Here is a 20,957-nt window from a genome sequence, read left to right as displayed (position 1 = left end):
GAGGCAGGAGAAGTGCTTCAACCTTGGAGGTTGCAGTGAGCTGAGATTGCACCACTGCACTCTAGTCTGGGCGACAGAGCAAGACTCCGTCTCAAAAAAAAAAAAAAGAATTTCATAGTGGAGTATATTTCTAGAAAATCTATGTTTACTAGAACCAAACTATTTAATACATGCTGGTAAACATTAAGTATTGTTAATATTAATGAAAATTACACCGAATTGAAAGATAATGTGGTGTGCATTGGTACATATTTACCTGTGTAATAAACCTGCACATCCTGCACACGCAACCCAGAACTAAATAAAATTTAAAAATATATATGGCATGTGTTATGGGAATCACTGGATATACCTATGATTAAGAGTAGATATAACTTATTATAAGTTCACCCTCTAGAAGTCCTTAAATTGTTTACTGGGAAAGCAATATAATATTTCACACCATAGAGTAAGCGCTCATTGCAATAGAGTGATGGCATTTACAATTTTTTGGGGTATTATTTGGCTCCAGATCACAGAAGAAAAAATGCTTTATAATTTGTTATTCCAAGTTCCTTATTTACCTAAGAGAAATGTGGCAAAATAATTTTTTTCCTGAATTTTCATCGGTACTATGCAAATAAAAGAAATACTGATACTATATATAAGTAGAACACCATTAGGAAAAGCTTGTCAGAATGCTGCTATTCTCATGTCTTGATACTTAAGGGAGCTAAGATACAGGAAGTCAAGGGTGCAGGGGAGCCATTCCAAAAGGCTGGGTCAGAAGCTCAAAAAAGTTCTGAGTGAAACAAGGCCACAAAAACACAGACTTCTAAATGCTTGTTTCAACACTGGCGGAGACTGAAGGTTAAAAGTGATGGTTACAGACTCGATTTGTTGAAAATACATGTTCCAAGTGTAGCATTTTCATTTTAACAGCTGCATCATGCATTGTTAATAATACTGCTTAAAAGAAATGCTTAAAGACTACAAAATGAAGTCTTATTTCAAGGGGTTAATACTCCTGTAGTCTTCATAGATGAATGCCTAAGATTGAAAAATCAATTTATACACTCTTTTTATGAAAGATTCAATCTCTGAACTTTTTATTTCTACTTCTTACCTGTTCTACATTTGCTTACATTTCTTTATGAATTGTTTCTTTTTCATACCACCTTCTCCAACAAGATGGACAGTCAACTCTATTATTCCCAGAATTTTATATCTGGAAAGGATATAAAGGGATATGAGACTGGAGACAAGTAATAGTATGCATGGCCCAAAACAGAAGAAAAGCTAGCAAAAATAATAATAGGCACTTTTTTTTGAGATGGGGTCTTGCTATGTTGCCCAGGCTGCTCTCAAACTCTGGGCACAAGAGATCCACCTGCCTCAGCCTCTCAAAGTGCTGGGATTACAGGTGTGGGTCACTGCACCTGGCCTTAATAGGCATTTTAAAAGAAAGCAGTGTTGAATTTAAGCTTACATGAAAATTTATACTTAAAATCTGTGGATGCTTGAAAAAATACACCTCTGCGTGTTTGAAAAATTAAGAGCATCTCAAATACAATAATGAGACTTGTGTTAAAATCTAACTCAGAAGGATGGAAAATTATGACTAGCTTTCCATAGAAACCTAGATGACTGTACTATTTCCCTTTTAAAATATGAACCCTTGTACCCTAAATTTTCTAGAAAGAGAACACATTTTGAAAATTCAAAACTGAACATTTATTTTGAAACTGAAAAATTCTGTTCCAAAAGAAAGTCAACATCTTGTCCCTGAAATCCACTCTCCCCCACTTCTACGTTCCCCATCTGTTAATGGAATCGCCAATTTCAGAGTCCCTCCAGTGAAACTTCCAGCATATCAACTCCCATCTCTTTCTCCCACATTTTCCCTCAGGTCTGTGCCACCCTTTCCATTCCCCCAACTTCCCACAGCATGGAATCATTCTGGACTCCTTTCTCTCACTCCCCATATCTGGTCCATCAGCAAATGGACCAGAATATAATTATATTTTGAATATTCAAGATGATCAGAATTTGACCACTTCTCACCACTCCCACTACCACTACTATGGTCCAAGCCACCATCATCTCTCACCTGGTTTATTGTACTCGTTTCCCAACTTTCCTTACTTATGCCCATGACCTCAAGCTTCAGTCTATTCTCAGTAGAGCAGCCGAACACCATGGCACTCTCAGCTCAAAACCTCCAAAGGTTTCCTAGCTCAGAAAAAGCTGAGGAGATGACGTGGTGTTAAAGAGTCTGGTCCCACACTCCCACTACCACCCCATAACTGCTCTGACCTCATTTGCTACCTGCTCTTCCCATGCCACACCAGCCTCCCTGCCAGGCATCCCTGTCCCTCTTCTGCCCTGAATTCTTGCGGTTCTCTCTGCATGTAACACTTGATTCCTAGATACTGCATCATCTATTACTTCTGTCAGGTTTTTATCCCAAAAGGTGATCTTCCCAGTTAGGTTTTTCTTTCTGAAATCTCACCATCCTTTCTTTGCCTTTTCATATTCTTCTTTCCTATTTTACCCTCCCTGGCACATACTATATATTTTACTTATTTATCTAGTTTATTGCTGGTTTCCCTGAGTGGAATGAAACTACATCACATACACAGTATGTAATGTAATGTACATTACATAGTAAATTACTATGTGCTATGTAAATGTACTACGTACTATGTAACGTACTATGTAATTTACTACATTACATAGTAATTTTTATCTGCTTTGTCTTCTATCATATTCCCAATGACCACAAGAGAGGTTGGCACACAGTAGAAGCTCAGTGAATTCTGTTGAATGAATGAATGACCTAATAAATGAACCAACAAAAGAATGACTCCAGCTTGGGGTCCCACTGTATCATTCCAGGTCTTCTGCCAGCAATCTCTACCCCTTATAATCAATCCAACATGTCTCAATCCATAGTGAATATAACACAGATCTGAAACTAGCGCTCCTCTGATTAAGAGCCTAAGGGTCTTCCCACTATCCAGTGAGTAAAGTGCACTGTTAATAACATAGGATGGCATCAAGACTCTTTAGAATCAAAATATCACCTTCTAACCTCATCTCTTTATCTCTCATTTTTACACCTTAATCTGTAGACCAGTATCTCTCGAACTTGAGTAATTTATGGGTCCTTCTGAAAGGGAAAAAATTTCTCAATGACTCTCAAGGTCACATTCAAGGACCCCAGTCTGAGAAACACTAATTTAAGAAATTGGCATCCTGGTCAACAAAAACATCTTTTTATTGCAGATTATTACTGGTAAAATAATATTGTATTATAACCAATATAAAAACAAAATTTAAAACCTTCGTATACCTTACACTCTCTAAGAATAAATCCATGGTCCCAGTTGCAGAAAGGCTGCTATATACAAATAAGACTACCTATCCACCCCAGAGAAGACCTATGCTTACCTGCCTCCATGGCTTCACTCTTGCTAGTCCCCTATCCTGGAATACCCTTCCCCTGACTATAGTTACCAACATTCTACTCATCATTCAATGCCTAGTTTAATTACCACCACCTTTATGGACTCCACTTTTTGATACCTGCGGCCAAAACTGCTATTAGTCTCTTGGGGCAATTTTGTATGTCTTCTGTAGCATTAACTACACTATTATATAAATAGCATGTTATACTATTATATTTACAAATGGTATGTTATACTATTATTTTCTCATGATTATTGTTTCTGAGTAATATGAAGATTAACTTACCCTTTTTATTTCCACAACAACCAGTATAGCGTCTTCCATATGACAATAAATGTCAATTAAATTAATCATCATATAGGGTAAAAAAATAAATGCTTCTATAAATATGACCCTTTACTGATCTTCTTAAAAATTTGTACACAAAATAAGATGAAAAATGAGGGAGAAATGTTATTAACAGGATTTACCTTCTTTTAAGCATTAAGTCTGATATAGGTATGCATCTTAGACCAGTTCCCAAAACCATAAGGAAGGATGTCAGGAGCACAGTTATCCGGAGACCTAAAATGAAAAAAAAAAAAACATTGAAATTACCTTGATTTTCTCCTAAGTCCACTGTTAAAAATAAAGATTACTTTTAGTCAATCACACTGACATTATATGCTAATATTATGGCTTTTCTGTATAACTTTAAAAATGGGGGAAAAAAAGACGACGAACCGTACATGCTGAAAATGAAATGATGGGCTGGGCATGGTAGCTCATGCCTGCAATCCTCTTTGCACTTTGGGAGGCGCAGGTGGGCAAATCACCTGAGCTCAGGAGTTTGAGGCCAGCCTGGGTAACATGGTAAAACTGTCTCTACCAAAAATTAAAAAAATTAGCTGTTTGTGGTGGCACACACTTGTAATCCCAGCTACTTGGGAGACTGAGGCATGAGAATTGCTTGAACCTGGGAGGCAGAGGCTACAGTGAGCTGAGATCGCACCACTTCACTCCAACCTGGGCGACACAGTGAGACTCTGTCTCCAAAAAAAGAAGAAAGAAAATCAGATGATTCTAACTTTAATGGAAAACAGGAATGTTCATATCAAAGATGGAGGAAGAAGTTCTATTAAGTTTAATTTTTCAAGAGGAATGTCTAAAATGTTCCATCCAGATATAATACTTAAAAATATGGCAAATAATTTTAAAAGACTAGATATTTTAGTTTTACATCTCTAATAGAAAAATTTGAATTTTCAAATGTAAGCTGCTAATAAAAAAAACTCCTGACTATCCCTAAAAAGTATTTTTAGGTGATAGATCATTGCTTTAAGATTTCTCAAAAATGACAACTAGGGAACTACATATTTTATAATCAGAACAAGCTAATGCTTGTTAAAGGGTCATAGGAAGTGGTCCTTTAGAACTCTGATTATCAATATAATCACAGTCTTTATTTTTTCTTGATTTATCCGATGGTTTTCATTATAAAATAATGCTTAATAATGTTAAAAAAATCACGGCTTAGGACTTTAGAAGACAATGTGGATCAGATAGTTTTTTCCCATTGTATTCCAAACACAACAATTACTTTGAAAATGTGTGTCAGTGGTTGTTCACACAGAGGGCAAAATATACAAATACAAAAATAAGATAATTAGAAATAGACACAATATTCCAGCTATGGCAGAATAATCTAACAGAACTCTTTCTTCCTACTGTTGGAATGCTACACCTCTGTTAATACTAAATTAACATATCTTACTGTTTGTGGCAGTCACATCAAATAGGTGGTTCACAATAAGTCTATGGCAAAGGTGGCCACATTGCTTCAAATTTTTCCCAAATCCAACATCACCTCGAAACTATTTCACACAGAGAACAGACATAAACTGATTAATGTAATATTTCTTTTTTTCCCAGGGCTCGCTCTCTCTCTTTTGGCAGAAGGTACATGGTTAAATGTTTGGTTTTCAAAGAGCTATTCTGCTTGAAGGAAACTGAAAGTCAACAAGACTATAATTATGCAGATCAAACACAGCAAAGAAAATAAACTTGAGATCCACATCAGGCACACACGCTACGTTAAGGATAATTTGTGATATGAACTGAATTACTTTATAATATTCTTATATAATCTGAATATGATTAATACAATTTACCAGAAGGAATACCATAGGGAACTGTGTTTCTTGGTAACAAGTAATGCATACATACTGCTCATTTACTGCTTCTACTAACAGAATACAGACTTTGAAAATCACATTACAGCCACAGGAAACAGTACAATTAATAAAAAGTACACACATGGTCATAAATATCCTAAAATCACAAGATGTTGCTCTTATAAGGATATACTGGGTACCCTACAAGATACTGAATAGAATTTTTATAGGTTGGGGACCATAAGGCTTACATTCTACATGATACTTATTTTTTTCTAAAGAGTTTGTTTGCAATTAAGGTAAGCAGACACCAAGTAAGCAGTAAGGCATATTGTTTATGGCCATATGGTCCAATAACCAGGCTTCCTATTGTTACCGCTAAAGGCTACCATACTTCACTCAGTTATGCTTTTTATCAAATATTTGACAATACAACAGCTAATATAAACTTTTAAGAGTAAAGAAATTGTGAAAAACTGCTTACTAAAGCAACCTCTGGTCAGGCACCGTGGTTAACGCCTATAATCCCAACACTTTAGGAGGCCGAGGTGGGAGGATCCCTTATAGCCAGAAGTTTGAGATTAGCCTGGGTAACACAGTGAGACCCCATCTCCACAAAAATACAAAAATGAAAAATAAAGCAACCTCACAAGTACACTGTGGTGGCTTTCTTGCATATTTTTAATTGCTGCCAAGTGTTGTTTAATCTATCCCAGCTGACGATCTTGAATAAAATGCTTTCTTCATGTCACTCACATCTTGACAAGGCATGACTCTATAATTCCACGTAATCAAAAAGATATCAACTCATCAAGGGAGAGGAGTTATGAGGACCCCAGGAGAATAGCCTTATATAGTTTGGATATTTGTCCCCACTCAGGTCTCATGTTGAAATGTAATCCCCAGTGTTGGAGGTGGGGCCTGGTGGGAGGTGTTGGGATCATAGGGACAGATCCTTGTGAATGGCTTGGGCCATCCCCTTGGTGATGACTGAGCTCTTGCTGAGTTCACAGGAGATGAGATCTGGCCCTTTAAAAGTGTGTGGCACCCCCCCCCCCAACTTTCTCTCTCCTGCTCCTGCTTTCACCAAGTGGCATGGCTGCTACCTCTTCACCTTCCATCGTGATTGTAAGTTTCCTGTGGCCTCCCTGAATGATGAGCAAATGCCAGCACCATGTTTCCTGTAAAACCCGCAGAACCATGAGCCAATGAAACCTCTTTTCTTTACACATTACCTAGCCTCAGGTATTTCTTTATAGCAACGCAGGAACTGCCTAACACATTGGCTTCTGAGACATATAGGACCGCTTCATAAATAGATCCCAAGTGATTACAACAGTAATAGGATGTAAGTGCAAAAGCCATCTGTGAACAACTTCAGAAAAACAAACATTATTGAAAATAAAAATATTTCTTTTCAAACACGGCATCCAACATTCAGAATGCTTCCTTTCAACAGATGCGATAACTCCTTTTGCTGGGGACCACTGAGTGTAGGAATGGAAGCCTCCATTGCAGATGTCTAAAGAATCAGGCTGCAGAGCTGACTAAATCCCTCCCGCACAACTCACACACCCATAGTGGAAGCATGGAAAGTTAGCAACAGGCATAGAGCTCACCTGGTAAGACCACCCCCTTCCCTGGCTCCACACTTCCACCAACTGAAGTGAAGATGAGCTCTGCTGGCTCTGGGGCAGATCCTCTTTTCTCTGCTCATAACCCTCACAGTCTTGTCACCCTAATCTGCCTTGGAGATTGTCAGAACTAATGACATCATGCCTGTTTTTCCTGTTTAAATGAGACACAAAAGATTCACGATTCACAGGTCATCCTTATCCTGATAGGGCTTTATACATCCCCTAATGAGACCTCATCTCTGCCACCTACCTCCTCAACCCCAGAAACCTACCTCTGTGCCTTCTGGAGTGCTCAGGCATAATCAGTGGAATCACTACCTTCCCGAAGCTCTTCTCCAAACATTCTCTCTACCTTCTTACTCCCACAGAAATCCCTTACATTGCTTTCCCTGCCACTTCCAGATCATTCCTACTCTCTCTGCCCACAAGTTACCTGGTCTTTTTTCTCCCCATGCTTTTAAGAATTTCTCTTTATCACTGGTTTTAAAGAAGTATGAACATGATGTGCTTTGGTGTAGGATTCCTTATAGGTCTTCTCCTGGGATTCTTAAATTTCTTAGATTTGTGGGTTTATAGATGTCATTAAATTTGGAAAATGTTCTGACCATTATTTCCTCAAACATTTTTTTTGTATCACTCTATCTTACTCCATGCTCTCCCTGCTTACTGTTCTCTCTTCTCCTTCTGAGACTCCAATTACATGCATATTAGTCCACTTAAAATTGTCCCACAGATCACTGATAACTCATGTTTTTTGTTTGATCATTTTTAGTCTTTATTTCTCTATGTTCCATTGTGGATAGTTTCTAGTGCTATATATTCAAGTCACACTGACCTTTTCTTCGGCAATGTCTAGTCTGCTGTTATATCCTGTCTAGTGTATATCTTTCATCTCAGACATCGATTATATTTTTCACCTTCCACATTGATCACATTTTTCATTTCTAGAAGTTCAATGTTGTTTTTTTTTTTTTTTTTTTTTTTTTTGAGACGGAGTCTCGCTCTGTTACCCAGGCTGGAGTACTGTGGCGTGATCTCGGCTCACTGTAAGCTCCGCCTCCCAGGTTCACACCATTTTCCTACCTCAGCCTCCTGAGTAGCTGGGACTACAGGCCCCGGCCACCACACCCGGCTAGTTTTTTGTATTTTTTAGTAGAGACAGGGTTTCACGGTGTGAGCCAGGATGGTCTTGATCTCCTGACCTTGTGATCCGCCCACCTCGGCCTCCCAAAGTGCTGGGATTACAGGCGTGAGCCACCACGCCCGGCCCAATGTTTTTCTTTTTCTGTCCTCTTTGTCTCTCTTTAATGTGTTCACGCTTTCTTTCTTCTATCTTCTTGAACGTTTGTAGTATGTTTATAGAGATTTTTCCATTACAGGTCTTGGGAACATGAACTATTCCCAGCCTGTGTGATCCTGGGGAACTGTTCTGCCTGTTCTGTTTTGGCAGTCCTTCCTCCAGTCTTGGCTAATTTCCTCACATGTATCCTCTGATCAGTTTTCTGCTGAAGACTCAAGAGGAACATCCTGCCGATCCAGAACATTCTCTGTGAAGTTTCCTCCCCCATTGTTTTCTACCTTAAGAATTCTAGCTATGTTGGCCTCTTCAAATTCTCACCTCTGTCTCCTCAATTCAGGAAAACTGCTGGGCTCTGAGTGAGCTCCCCATTTCTGTGCTCCTGCCTGGCAATTCTCTCTGGATGGTAAACTGAAGCAGTCATAGGGATCACTGCCCTGTCCTGCCCTGCCTGTCGACCAATGTTTGAAAACCATTGTTTTACGTATTTTGTTTTGTTCTAATATTTATTTATCATTATTTTTTAGAGATAGGGTCTCACGATGTTGCCCAGGATGGTCTTGAACTCCTGGCCTGAAGTGATCCTCCTTTCTCAGCCTCCCCAGTGGCTGGGATTAAAGGTGTGCCATGCCCAGCTCCTGAAATTTATTTAGTCAACATATTTTGATTCCTTATTTTTCATTTTTAATTAAGATAGAAGGATAAATTCATTTCCCATTACTCTATCATGGCCAGAACAGCCTTTGGTCTAATTTTTTCTGACTAATACCCACTGCTCCTTGCTGTGGTTGTCTATAGACCACCACACACTTGCCTCCCAGTTATTCGCCTTCACTGCTTAAAGATGTCTTGGCTCATTGTTACTCCTCAGGACACTATCCTTTCATAAACCTGGTGATTTCAATATCCACTAGATGATCCTTTCAGTATGCTAGCCTCTCAGATCTCTGACCTCTTGTTCCATGGTCTGAGGTAGGCTCTTAGCCCTACCTCAGCCATCCACGCTTTTGTTTATACTCTGACCTTATCTTTACCATAACTGCATCCATGTCATAATCTCAATTTTTTTTTTTTTTGTGAGACGACATTTTGCTCTTTGTCTGGAGCGTAATGGTGCGATCTCGATCTCGGCTCACTGCAACATCTGCCTCCTGGGTTCAAGCAATTCTCCTGCCTCAGTCTCCCAAGTAGCTGGGATTACAGGTGCCCGCCACCAATCCTGGCTAATTTCTTGTATTTTTAGTAGAGAGGCGGTTTCTCCATGTTGGCCAGGGTGGTTTTGAATTCCTGACCTCAGGTGATCCACCCACCTTGGCCTCCCAAAGTGCTGGGATTACAGGCCATAATCTCAATTTCAAGTACCCCATTCCTCAACCATGGCCTCCTCTCTTTCCCATTCATTCCCTCTAGTAGTCTAACAAGAACAAATTCTTGATTCAATACGGAATGACAGTTTGGGAGCTTGCTATTTCTTCTCAACCACCTCATGTGTTTTCTTTGTCCTCCTTAGATTCCATGGTCCATTGTCAGATTTCTCTCTATCTAACCCTCTACTCTTGGTCTGCACTTTGTCAGTCCCATTCACCTGGTAAAACTGCAACTCTGGTTAAATCTCTCTGCCAACTCTGCCCATGCCTGTACTTGCCCAGCAGAACAGGCTGGAGGGAAACACAAAACTATGCTGACTGGTCTCACTTCAAATTAATGATCAGTCACTGAAAGCAGGCCCTCAGTGCTACCCAACAATCCTACCACAACTTCCAACTTCCTAAACCATGTGTCCTTTACTTTTCTATAAAATAGTTTCATAATTTATCCTCTCTCATTTGTTCCCTATTTGTATCCTCTCTCTCTGTTCCCCTATTCAGGGGATCATTTGTATCCTCTCTCTCTGATCCCTTATCAGGGGATCATTCTGTTTCTTATTTTTCTGAGGGGAAAAAAGCAAAGGTAACTTCTACAAGCTCTTATCATCCATCATCTGCATCTGTATTGCATACTCTATCTTCTTTCCTGTTACTACTAAAGAATCAACTCTCAATGCTTCCACCTAAGGCCAACTTGTCTACCTGTGCCCTGGAGGACCGCATCCCATCTTGCCTACATGGCTACAGCAGTTCCTCCCTTTCCCTCGGCATCATCAATTTCCCCCCTTTTATGGAACTGTTACGATGTTGCATTACATAGATATGCTTTAGTATCTCTTACCGAAAAAAGAAAAAAGAAAAACAAAACCCAAACCTCCTTAGTACCCACATTCCCTCTGGCTACAGCCCATTTCTCTGCTGCCCTTTATGGCATAACTTCTTGAAAGAAATGTCTACACTCACTGTCTTTGATTCTTCTCGTTGCATTTTATTTCAAACTCACCACATCATTCAAGGGAGATGATTCTTTTAAAGAACACCAAAAGATCTCCATGTTGCTAAATCCAGTGCTCTATTCTCAGTCTTCACTAGTTGGTTCTTTCTTATCTTCCCAACCTCTAAACATTGTAATGCCCCAAGGCTCAGTCCTCTACTCCAGGGAAGCTCCACCCTTCTCCACAGGTGATGTCTCCCAGTCCCACAACACTTTTTATGTATTTTTTTTCTTTTTCTTTCTTTCTTTTTTTTAACCAATAAGAATGAGCTTGAACCAGACCCATGACTTTAAATACCATTGTAGGCTGACAACTCCCAAATATACTGCACAGGCCTCTCCCCTTCACTCCATACTTGTATATTCAATTGACAGTTTAATCTGTCTACTTGGATATCTAATAGGCATTTCAAATCCCTGATCTCCATGCCATCTGTTCCAAAATTGCTCTTTCTACAATCTTCCACAAATCAGTAAATTGAAGCTCTATTTTCCCAATCAGTAATACTAAAAAGTTGAGAAACAGCTTAGACTCGTCTCCTTCCTTCATGCTCCACATCTCATCCTTCAACAAATACTGGTGAATCTACTTTCAACACATATCTGCAATCTAACCACTTCTCAAATCCTCCACTATCACCTTAGTCAAAAGCCACCATCAGCTCCCATCTGGGTTATTCTACTAGCCTAACTTGTCTCCCTGTTCTGGCTCTTGTCCTAAAGACAAGAGCATAGTCATTGTTTGACTCTTCCACGTAAAGCCCGTCAATGGAGTGAGGCCTCTTCACTCAATAATGGCTGAGATGCCATTTAGGAATGACTTACAGGGCCCTGTATCTCCTGGCCTCTCACTACCTCTCTGACCTCATTTCCTACCACTGTTTCCCTCACTGGCTCTACTCCAGCCACAAAGGCCTCACTGCTCTTTCTTGGATATGCCAGACAAGTTTGGAATCTTTATCTTTGCAGTTCCCTTTTCCAGAAACAGTCTTCTCCAGAACTAACATGTCAGGTGTCATTTTTCCTTCAGGTGTCTGCTCAAATACACCTTATCAGTGATGCCTTCCCAAAACCCTATGGAAAGTATAATACCACCCTATCACATTCCCTTCCTCCTTTACATTGCTTTTCTCCAAACCATGTATCAATATCACCAGGTGACATACTAAATATTTGCTTTTCTTGTTTGCTGTCTCGATCTCCTTATTAGGAGGAGGGTCTGTGAGGGCCATATCCCCAATGCATGGAACACACTGGGTTGCTATCTCCTTGAAACTTTTAGTTAGCTTCGAGGGCACACTTGGTCTTGGCTCTATGATCTCTCTAGCTAGTCCTTTTCTGTCTCCTGGCTGGTAAATGAAAAGGGTGGGAAGGTACAAACCCATTTTAGGAAGATAACCAGTCTTCCATGCTAATCAGGCTGGGGCTTGAGGCAGCACAAAGACCAAGAACCACCTACCCTCCAGGGTACAAGACACTTTAGTGCCTTGCTTGAGTCTAGGAGTTCAAGACCAGCCTGGGCAACATGGTGAGACCCCGTCTCTGTAAAAAATACAAAAAACTAGCCGGGCTTGGTGGTGCGTGCCTGTAGTCTCCGCTACTCAGAGGCTGAGATGGGAGAATCACCTGAGCCAGGGAGGCTGAATTTGCAGTGAGCCAAAATCACACCACGGTACTCCAGCCTGAGTGACCAAGTGAGGCTCTGTCTCAAAAAAAAAAAAAAAAAAAAAAAAGACATTTTAGTACCCAAGGATGCCAGAAGCAAGAAAGAACTTTCTTTCTACGTGTGTAGATGGAACACCTGTAGCAGAGAAGTCAATATATAAAAGTGTATTTGCTTTCTTCTACTAAAAATGAAAACTACTTCCTAATAAAGAGATTTTTAAAAACATATTTTTAATTGCTTCAATCAAAGGAAAATATAAAATTGAATTCACCATAGAATCACAAGAACTACTGAAGAACTGAAGTACCTTATTTTATAAAGTGAACAGGCAGTTTCTAATTTATCCTGCCACGGATGGATAGTAGGTACAATTATAATAAGAAAGGTGCAAATTAACATTTTTCTACCATAAAAAACAAGGTTGGCTAAATTTGGGGAATAATACTGAAAAATGCTCCTGATAAAAATAAAAAGAAACTACAACACAACATTTTCCCCTGAATTTAGCCAAACTTGTTAAGGGAATGACCAAGGAATTATCACAGATTGGAGGAAACTAAAGAGAAATAACAACTAAATGCAACAGAAGACCGCAGACTGAATCCTGGAACAGAAGAAAAATACATCGGCGGAAACAAATAAAATCTTTTTTCTTTTTTAAAAAATATTATTGTAACATTGATGATAGGTAAAGTACTTCTTTGGGTTTGTTTGTCTGTTTTGAGACAGGGTCTCATTCTGTCACCCAGGCTGGAGTGCAGTGGAGCGATCATGACTCACTGTAGCCTCTACTTCCTGGGCTCAATTGATCCTCCAGCCTCAGCCTCCCCAGTAGCTAAGACTGCAGGCATGTGCCAACATGTCCGGCTAATTTTTGTATTTTTTGTAGAGTCGGAGTTTCACCATGTTGCCCAGGCTGGTCTCTAACTCCTGGGCTCAAGTGACCCACCCACCTCAGCCTCCCAAAGTGCTGAGATTATAAACGTGAGCCACTGAGCCCAGCAGAAACCCAAAGAAAATCAATATTTAGTTTAAAAGCAAACAACAAAAACCCAAAGAAAATCTCCATTTGGTAGGAGAAGCCCTACCTCGGTATCTAGTACACAACTTCTGCAAAAGTATTTGCTCTAGCTGGAAGTTCTACAGCTGTCAAGACACACCCATTCAGGGCTGGATATCTTTGTTAGAAGGTCCTTCCTTGTATTGCTTTGAGTTACATTCCTTTGTAACTTGACTCAGTCTAGTTCTTCCTTCTAGAACTACACATAAGTCTAATTCCTCTTTTACTTGATCCTCATAGTCTATATTTTGCCTCAAGTTTCTTTTTGAAGTGTGATATACCCAAGTTCCCTTCACTTTACACATCATGATTTTTATACCCTTTATCATTCTTGTGGCAGAACCTTCAAAGTTCTGCAGTTTGTCAAATGGCCTTCTCAGAATCAAGCTCAGAACTAAACACTAATGTAGAGCCTATCAAACTATTTCACTTCTTGTTTTGGACACTATGCTTCTATGCCTAAAATTGTCCTTTCTTTTTTAGCAGCTACATTACATTGTTGATCATTAAGGAATTTACAATCAACTATTCCTTAGTCTTTTTCACATGGATTCCAATGAAGTAATTCCAGTGAAGGAGGAGAGAAGGAAGCATAGCTACTAACATGACCCTGCCATTATTACTCTCTTAATAACCAATTTTGAGTGCTAACTACATGCCAGACAATTGCAATTCTATACCTACCTACACTTGACTTTTGTGTTCCCCTCAAATTCATATTTTGTTTGTTTATTTATTTTTCTGAGACGAGTCTTGCCCTGTTGCCTAGGGCAGAGTGCAGTGGTGCCATCACAGCTCACTCCAGCTTCGACCTCCTGGGCTCAAGCAATCCTCCCACCCCAGTCTCCCAACGTGCTGGGATTACTTGAGCCACTGTGCCTGGCCTCAAATTCATATTTTGAAATCTTAACCCTCAAAATGATGGAATAAGAAGGTGCAGACTTTGGAAGGTGATTAGGTTATGAGGGTGGAACCCAAGTGAAAAGGATTACTGCCTGTATGAAACAGACCTCAGAGGGATCCCTAACCCCTTCTTCCATCTTATGTTATAACGAAAAGACCACTGTGTAGGAAGCAGGCCCTCACCAGACACCAATTTTGCCTGAGCCTTCATCTTGGACTTTCCAGCCTCCAGAACTGTGAGAAATAAATTTCTGTGTTTATGAACTACCCTGTTTATGGTATTTTGTTATAGCAGCTCCAGTGAACTAAGACAACCTTCTAAATCTGACTAAAGAACTCATTGCAACAGAACTTATAAAACGTTGAACAGAAACTGTACAAAGTAGCTCCCAAGCATTATTCAATTAATAAATATAAAATCTTGCACAACAGCCTCTTGAGGGTAGACTGTCACTACTAATCATTTATCCATACTTATGTGGTACGTATGCCTTGATTCTCAGTCCTATGGCTTTTTTTTTTTTTTTTTTCTCCTCAGAGAATCACACTGGCAAGTGGTAAAGAGAGATGTCCAGGGTACCATTCTAAGAAAGCATCTTCACTCATCTGCAAACTTTAATTGAAAGTCACAAATCTCAACTGAGAAAGCCACATACACACATTTTAAAGCTGCCGAGCACCACCTTCCAGAAACCAAATTGTCAGATCTGAGTTTCCCAATAGCTCTTCCTGGGCTGGAGTCATCTATTACACAAAACCAACTCATTATTTCCTTACATCTGGGCACCATCAATCTATTTTCCGACCTTTTCACCCTCAACATCCCCAAATCCCTTTGAAGTCAAAGCATCAGTCATTTTTGTCAGGTGTAAAACACACTGCACGTGCACGGGCATGCTCTGATGTTCACAATATGTAAAAACTTGAACCTTTAGAGATGGCTTAAATCCACGGTGTTGCATAAACGGCCTGATAAAAACATAAATATTTGCAAGGTAGCCTTCCCACATTTGTCGCGTTGGGGACGGAGGGTTCCTAAATCAGAAATGGAATGCTAGCAACACTCCATCACCTCACACAACCCCTATGCCGGGGCCAAGGGAGGCGGCTGGCAGGCCTGGAGCGCGGGCAGGCGGCGGCTCCCCGAGGAGAGACAGCGCGGGTTGGCGCTCCCCGACCCCTCACCTCTCTTGTCCAGGAGCCACATGAACGCGAAGCAGGGCAGGAAGCCGATGGGCCCCCACAGCACGAGCAGCGCGATGTCCCAGCTGGAGAAGCCGTAGGCCTGGCGCGCCGAGTTCTGGATGGGACCCCAGGTGTTCCAGACCAGGCCCTGAACGAACGCCAGCAGCGAGAAGAGCAGCAGCACCAGCCAGCGGCGCCCGTACACCCGCCCGGGACCCGGGACCGCCGCGGGCAGCGCCGCCGCCGCCTCCCGGCTTCTCCAGGAGGCCCCCAGCCCAGGCCCGAGCCCGGGCCCCAGCAGCGGCTGCCTCTCCTCTTCGCTGCTCCAACGAGAGCCCATGGCGACGCGTCGCGCGCGAAGCCAATGCCGGGCTCAGGCCAGGTCACCGCCGACTAGCCCAGGGCAGAATCGTACGGAGCAGTGGGAGGCGGAGGCTGCTGTGGTCGCCCTCGGCCTCCGGGCCGCGCCTCGTGCGCCTGCGCGGCCCGAGCCGGGCCGGCGGGGAGGCGGGGCAGGCGGCAGGGAGGCTGGGGTCCGCCCTCCCCTCCGCGGGTGGCGGGGAGACACCGGCGAGAGGAAAGGAGCCGGGTCCTAGACTGAGGGCAGGTAGCGCTGAAAAGGCAGGGACAAGCGCGGCTGAGTCAGGGAGAGGGAAACTCGCAGAGAGGCTGTATTCGAGGAGGTTGGGCAAGGAACCCTGGGGTGTTTGGAGGACGTGTCCAGGTTAAATCTTGTGCGTAATAAACAACTCAGTGACCTGTGCTCACTTAACCTAATGCTTGCGTCTATTTTGGGCTTATTCTTATTTTTGTTGAGTTAGTAACTTCAGAAATCATAGGCAGAGGATAAGATTTAGGCGTAGTTAGTCCCAAGGGATTATCTCATAAAAATTATTTATGTACAATAAGTACTGCCTATTTTTGTTATTTTTTTGTCTTACATATCCAAAGAGGAGATTGCAAACTAGCCAATTCCATTCATATATATGTAAACTTTTTTTTACCCATTTCGTCTGTCACTTAATAGGCGAGCAATAAAAGTATGTCCAGTAAATTTGTAAGATTTTTGCCCCAAAGTGAACCAGATCCATCTCCAGTGATTATGATTTGACCACAGGGTAAACGAGAAGAAAGGTGGTTGTTGATCTCTTCACACAGCTGTTTGTTTATTTTGGTATACAAATCCAGAAGCCTGACAGCTGTGGATTAGTGTCCTTGAAAACCTAAGTCAAGCAATTTGGCTTGTCTGGATCGGGAAATGAGTCACAGGGAACGCAATCACAGGATTCTTTGCCCGAGGTTCGTATTTCCCGGCAGCCACTAAAATTAGAAGTAGTCAGGTTGCTACCAGAAGGGCAAGAGAGGTGTTAAGAGAAGCGTGAGCTAGCCTCGCATTCAAGGCTGCCAAGAGCGGCTCGCGAAAGCTGAAGTCAGAGACCCATCCCACCGCCGGAGCCCCACGAAGCGTCAAACCTCCTAAAACTCCAATCATCTAGGGTAGAGAAAAGCCGAGGCGGAAAGCAAGGATCTGACTAAAAAAGGAGACACAGAAACGAAGCTAAGACTACAGGAAAGAAGCCTAAGGTCCGGGTTAGGTAAAAAAGCGCCACAACTCAGACAACGTGTTCGTATTTCCACACCCGGGGTATCAAAACAAAGCTGCGTGGTCCCGCCCAGCATCCGTCACGTGACCTCCACGTGAGCGCCTGCGTTTCCTTAGGAGGCGGGCGGGAGTAGCCGGGTCTCCTTCCTGTGGTGCAGCTTCGGGTCCCGGAGCTTGGTCCCTACTCTGACCCCACCCCAGCTCCGCTCCGCCTTGGGTTCCGGCAGAACCCGCCTTGCGGTAGTCATGGCAGCAGGCTCCGAGGCGACCACTCCTGTGATCCTTGCAGCTGGGGCTGGAGGGGAGGAAGGTAGGTGCCAGGCTAAGGTCAGACCCTGAGTACAAACCCAATGCCAGTTGACTCTTGTGGCACCCCTCGTGGGGCCGTTTGCCTTAGCCCCGTCCCGTTTCTTGCATTGGACTATGAAGAAAATTCTGTATTTTCTAGCGAGCGTGGCATTTCTCGAATTGTGGCATCCAGATTTTTGATCGTCATAGGGTAGCCTACCAGTGCTGTTTCACGCATGGGGTGTTTGTTTTGTTTTGTTTTATATTTGCCCATCGTTAGCTAAATAGGGGTGTTTTGAATGTTGGGATTAAAATTAAATTTGTGAAATTGAAGGCAACCTTTGAGATTAATGGGAGTTATCTGAGACTTGTGAACAGGGATTATGGGCTTTTATCCTATTTCAGTGAACCCTAGTTTGGCAAGTGGAGATGAGGTTTGGAGACCCATGAGCTTGAGATCCCTGTTATTATTTATTGAGTGATTGCACCGTGCAGCGCTCTGTTCTGGATACTGTCGCGGGATCCAGAGACTTTTGAATATTTATAACAATACTTTTTTCAAAGGAGCCTAGAAAGGAAAAAGAATGACTTACTATATGTTCACCTGAACTATTCTACCAGTAGTACACTCTGTGAGGGTTGTTATCAGGAGGAGGGATCTCAGTGGAGAGAACATAAATGCTTCAAGAAGGGAATAGTTTGAGGTCGGCCTTTTTTTTTTCTTTTTTCTTTTGAGACGGAGTCTCGCTCTGTTATCAGGCTGGAGTGCAGTGGGGCGATCTTGGCTCACTGCAACTTCTGCCTCCCAGGTTCAAGCAATTCTCCTGCCTCAGCCTCCCAAATAGCTGGGACTACCAGCGCGCCACCATGCCCAGCTAATTTTTGTATTTTTAGTAGAGATGGGGTTTCACCATGTTAGCCAGGATGGTCTCGATCTCTTGACCTTGTGATCCGCTGAGGTGAGCCTTTCTGGTTGGATGAGATGGTGACAAACTCAGGGAATGGTGCTGGGTTCAGGAAGTCAGGGAGCAGAAAAGGATGGATGTATTTAGGGATCAGATAGTTTGCTGAAGGGGGAGATGCCCATTCTAAGCAGAAGAAACAAATTATAGCCTCCTACTATCTGACCACTTTCTACCAGGGAGACAATTCTTGACCTTCATCTATACCTCCATTGCATTGATTTTTCCATTTTCTATCCACTGCACCCCCTTATCCAGAATGTATGTTGTTCCTTTGAAAAATTCTCTTGTCCCTTCCTGCACCTTTTTCTGACAAAACTCTTACTCTGGATGAAATCAACCTTTTGTCCACTTTGTACCTGCACTATGCGCCTGAACTTTGCTGGAAAAAGTCCTGCACAAATTGATGACCGTATAAAGTGAAAATGGCCAAACTCTTGAATATTCAACCAGTATGGGCTTGAGATCCCTTTGATCCTCTGTTTCTCTAGTGAGCCTACCGACTTTCTCCAATGACAAATCCCCAAACTCTATAACCTCTCTCTGCCTCTTTCTTAATTTCAGGTGATGACTTTGCAAGTCAGGTCAATTCTGCATCTAATCTGTCTACTTTTTTCCTCCTTCACTATCAGACCCTACTGCAAATCATCCGTACTTTCTCACCTCAACTACTACTGTATCTTCCTGACTTGTGTTTCTGTTTTCTATTTTGTGCCCCTCTAATCCCTTCTCCATTCAGCAGCAAAATGTGACTCTTCCTTATGTAAAATTCTTCAGTGAATTACATTGCCCTTAGAAGTTAGAATAAAACCCAGACTCTTAACCGTGGCCTGTAATAATCCTTGGTTTGGGCTCTGCTGATGTCTTTAGCAGGATCTCTTGTCACTCACCTCCCCTCTGGCTTTTCACATAGCTGACTTAATCTTTAGATTTTAAAGTATGTCACCACCTGAGACCTTAAGAGACCAAACTATCTAAAACAGTCACTGTGATTTCTCTTGTACCCCCCAACCCTAGATGTTCTGGAATACAGCATCCTGCTTCTGTCATTTTACTTTTTACAATCTGTATTTATTATTTGTTTTTTCCATTAGATCGTAAGTACCTTGAGGGCAGGACCTATGTCTGTTTCATTCACTGCCATGTGCCCAGCTGCAAGTACAATGCCAGGCACATAGTTGGCACATGCCACGTTTGTTGAGTGAATGAATAAGGGCACTCCATACCAAGTCCAGAGGCAGAAGGAGAAAGCATGACATTGGCCAAGAACTGGAAGAAGTCAGTGTCAGGAGTGGTAAGAAAAGAGGTATCCTGAAGGTTACTTTATGCCTGGTTAAGGAATCTAGACATTAAGATAGTAGGAAGCCTTAAAGAGCTTTAGGTGAGGGAAATAACATGATTAATTTTGGTTGTAGGAAGATCACTTTGACTGAAGGGTAGAAGATTGATTGGAGGGAGAAAGACTGGAGGACAAGGTACTTAATCCCTTTGAGCCTCAGTTTCCTCCTCTGTAAAATGCATGATTATTGTGAAGATTAGAGTTGATATGTGTAGATTACCTAGCATAGTATCTGGCAGGAATTGGATATTCAAGAATGGTGACCATTTTTATTATTAATAGAAAGTGCCAGCCTTAGTGACTGATGTTGAAACTGAAAGAAAAGAAATTAGAGATGTTATGTAAGAGAATGAGAAAAATAAATACATTAAATAAAGTCAAGTGAAAGGGTCGGTACGTTCAGTACAATGATGAATACAATGGGAGTCATAGAAAAGTTCATTTAAAAAATTTTTTGTTTATTTTTTATTTTTGTAGATACAGGTCTCACAGTGTTCCCCAGGCTCGTCTTGAATTCCTGACCTGAAGTGATGCTCCTACTTCAGCCTCCCAGAGCACTGGGATTTCAGACATAAGCCACTGCACCCGGCTGAAAAGTTCATTTTTGAGCACACTTATTCCATGATCAAAAAATATTTGAATGGCATATGGTAAACCGACCTTTTTCATGTGGTCTTTGCCCCAAAATAGCTTATAAATATCATTTTTGGCAATAAAGACATAGATAAAAAGACCTGTAGTATAAGACATATCCAAAAGGTCAGATGTAATTAGCTGGGATATAATACTCAGTATGATACACATGAAGTACTTTGGAGGCTGAGAGGAGAAGGAACTAATAGAAATTGGGTTGGTTTGTGCTTCCTAGGATGATTTCTTGAAGATGAGCCAGGTGAGGAGACCGATTCTACTAGAGTAGAAATAGTGACAGAGAACCTGGGTGAAAAAGAGGAAGACTTGTATCCATTGAGTTCAGAGTAGAGCAGGGTGAAAATACAAATGTTGAAGTAAAGAAGAGGAAAATCGTGGATTTCAGTCTTTGCAGAAAAATAG

At 41.7% G+C, this 20,957-nt stretch overlaps 2 protein-coding genes across 2 annotated transcripts in view; one reads left to right on the top strand and one right to left on the bottom strand.

The window, feature by feature from the left end:
* The window catches only part of SLC49A4 (solute carrier family 49 member 4), an 87,281-nt gene extending 70,839 nt beyond the window's left edge, over positions 1-16,442 (bottom strand). The window contains exons 1-2 of the mRNA XM_023214758.3: positions 15,713-16,442; positions 3,921-4,014 (exon numbers count right to left, since the gene is read on the bottom strand). Of these exons, the coding sequence (XP_023070526.1) occupies positions 3,921-4,014; positions 15,713-16,052 (434 nt within the window). The 5' untranslated portion in view covers positions 16,053-16,442. The remainder of the gene's footprint in view (positions 1-3,920; positions 4,015-15,712) is intronic.
* A 972-nt stretch (positions 16,443-17,414) lies between these two features.
* HSPBAP1 (HSPB1 associated protein 1) overlaps positions 17,415-20,957 on the top strand; it is a 49,497-nt gene continuing 45,954 nt past the window's right edge. The window contains exon 1 of the mRNA XM_023214749.3: positions 17,415-17,625. Coding sequence (XP_023070517.1) covers positions 17,562-17,625 — 64 coding nt within the window. The 5' untranslated portion in view covers positions 17,415-17,561. The remainder of the gene's footprint in view (positions 17,626-20,957) is intronic.

Source organism: Piliocolobus tephrosceles, chromosome 2 (genome assembly GCF_002776525.5).
Source record: "Piliocolobus tephrosceles isolate RC106 chromosome 2, ASM277652v3, whole genome shotgun sequence".
Classification (NCBI taxonomy): domain Eukaryota; kingdom Metazoa; phylum Chordata; class Mammalia; order Primates; family Cercopithecidae; genus Piliocolobus; species Piliocolobus tephrosceles.
This window is presented reverse-complemented; position numbering and strand designations above follow the sequence as displayed.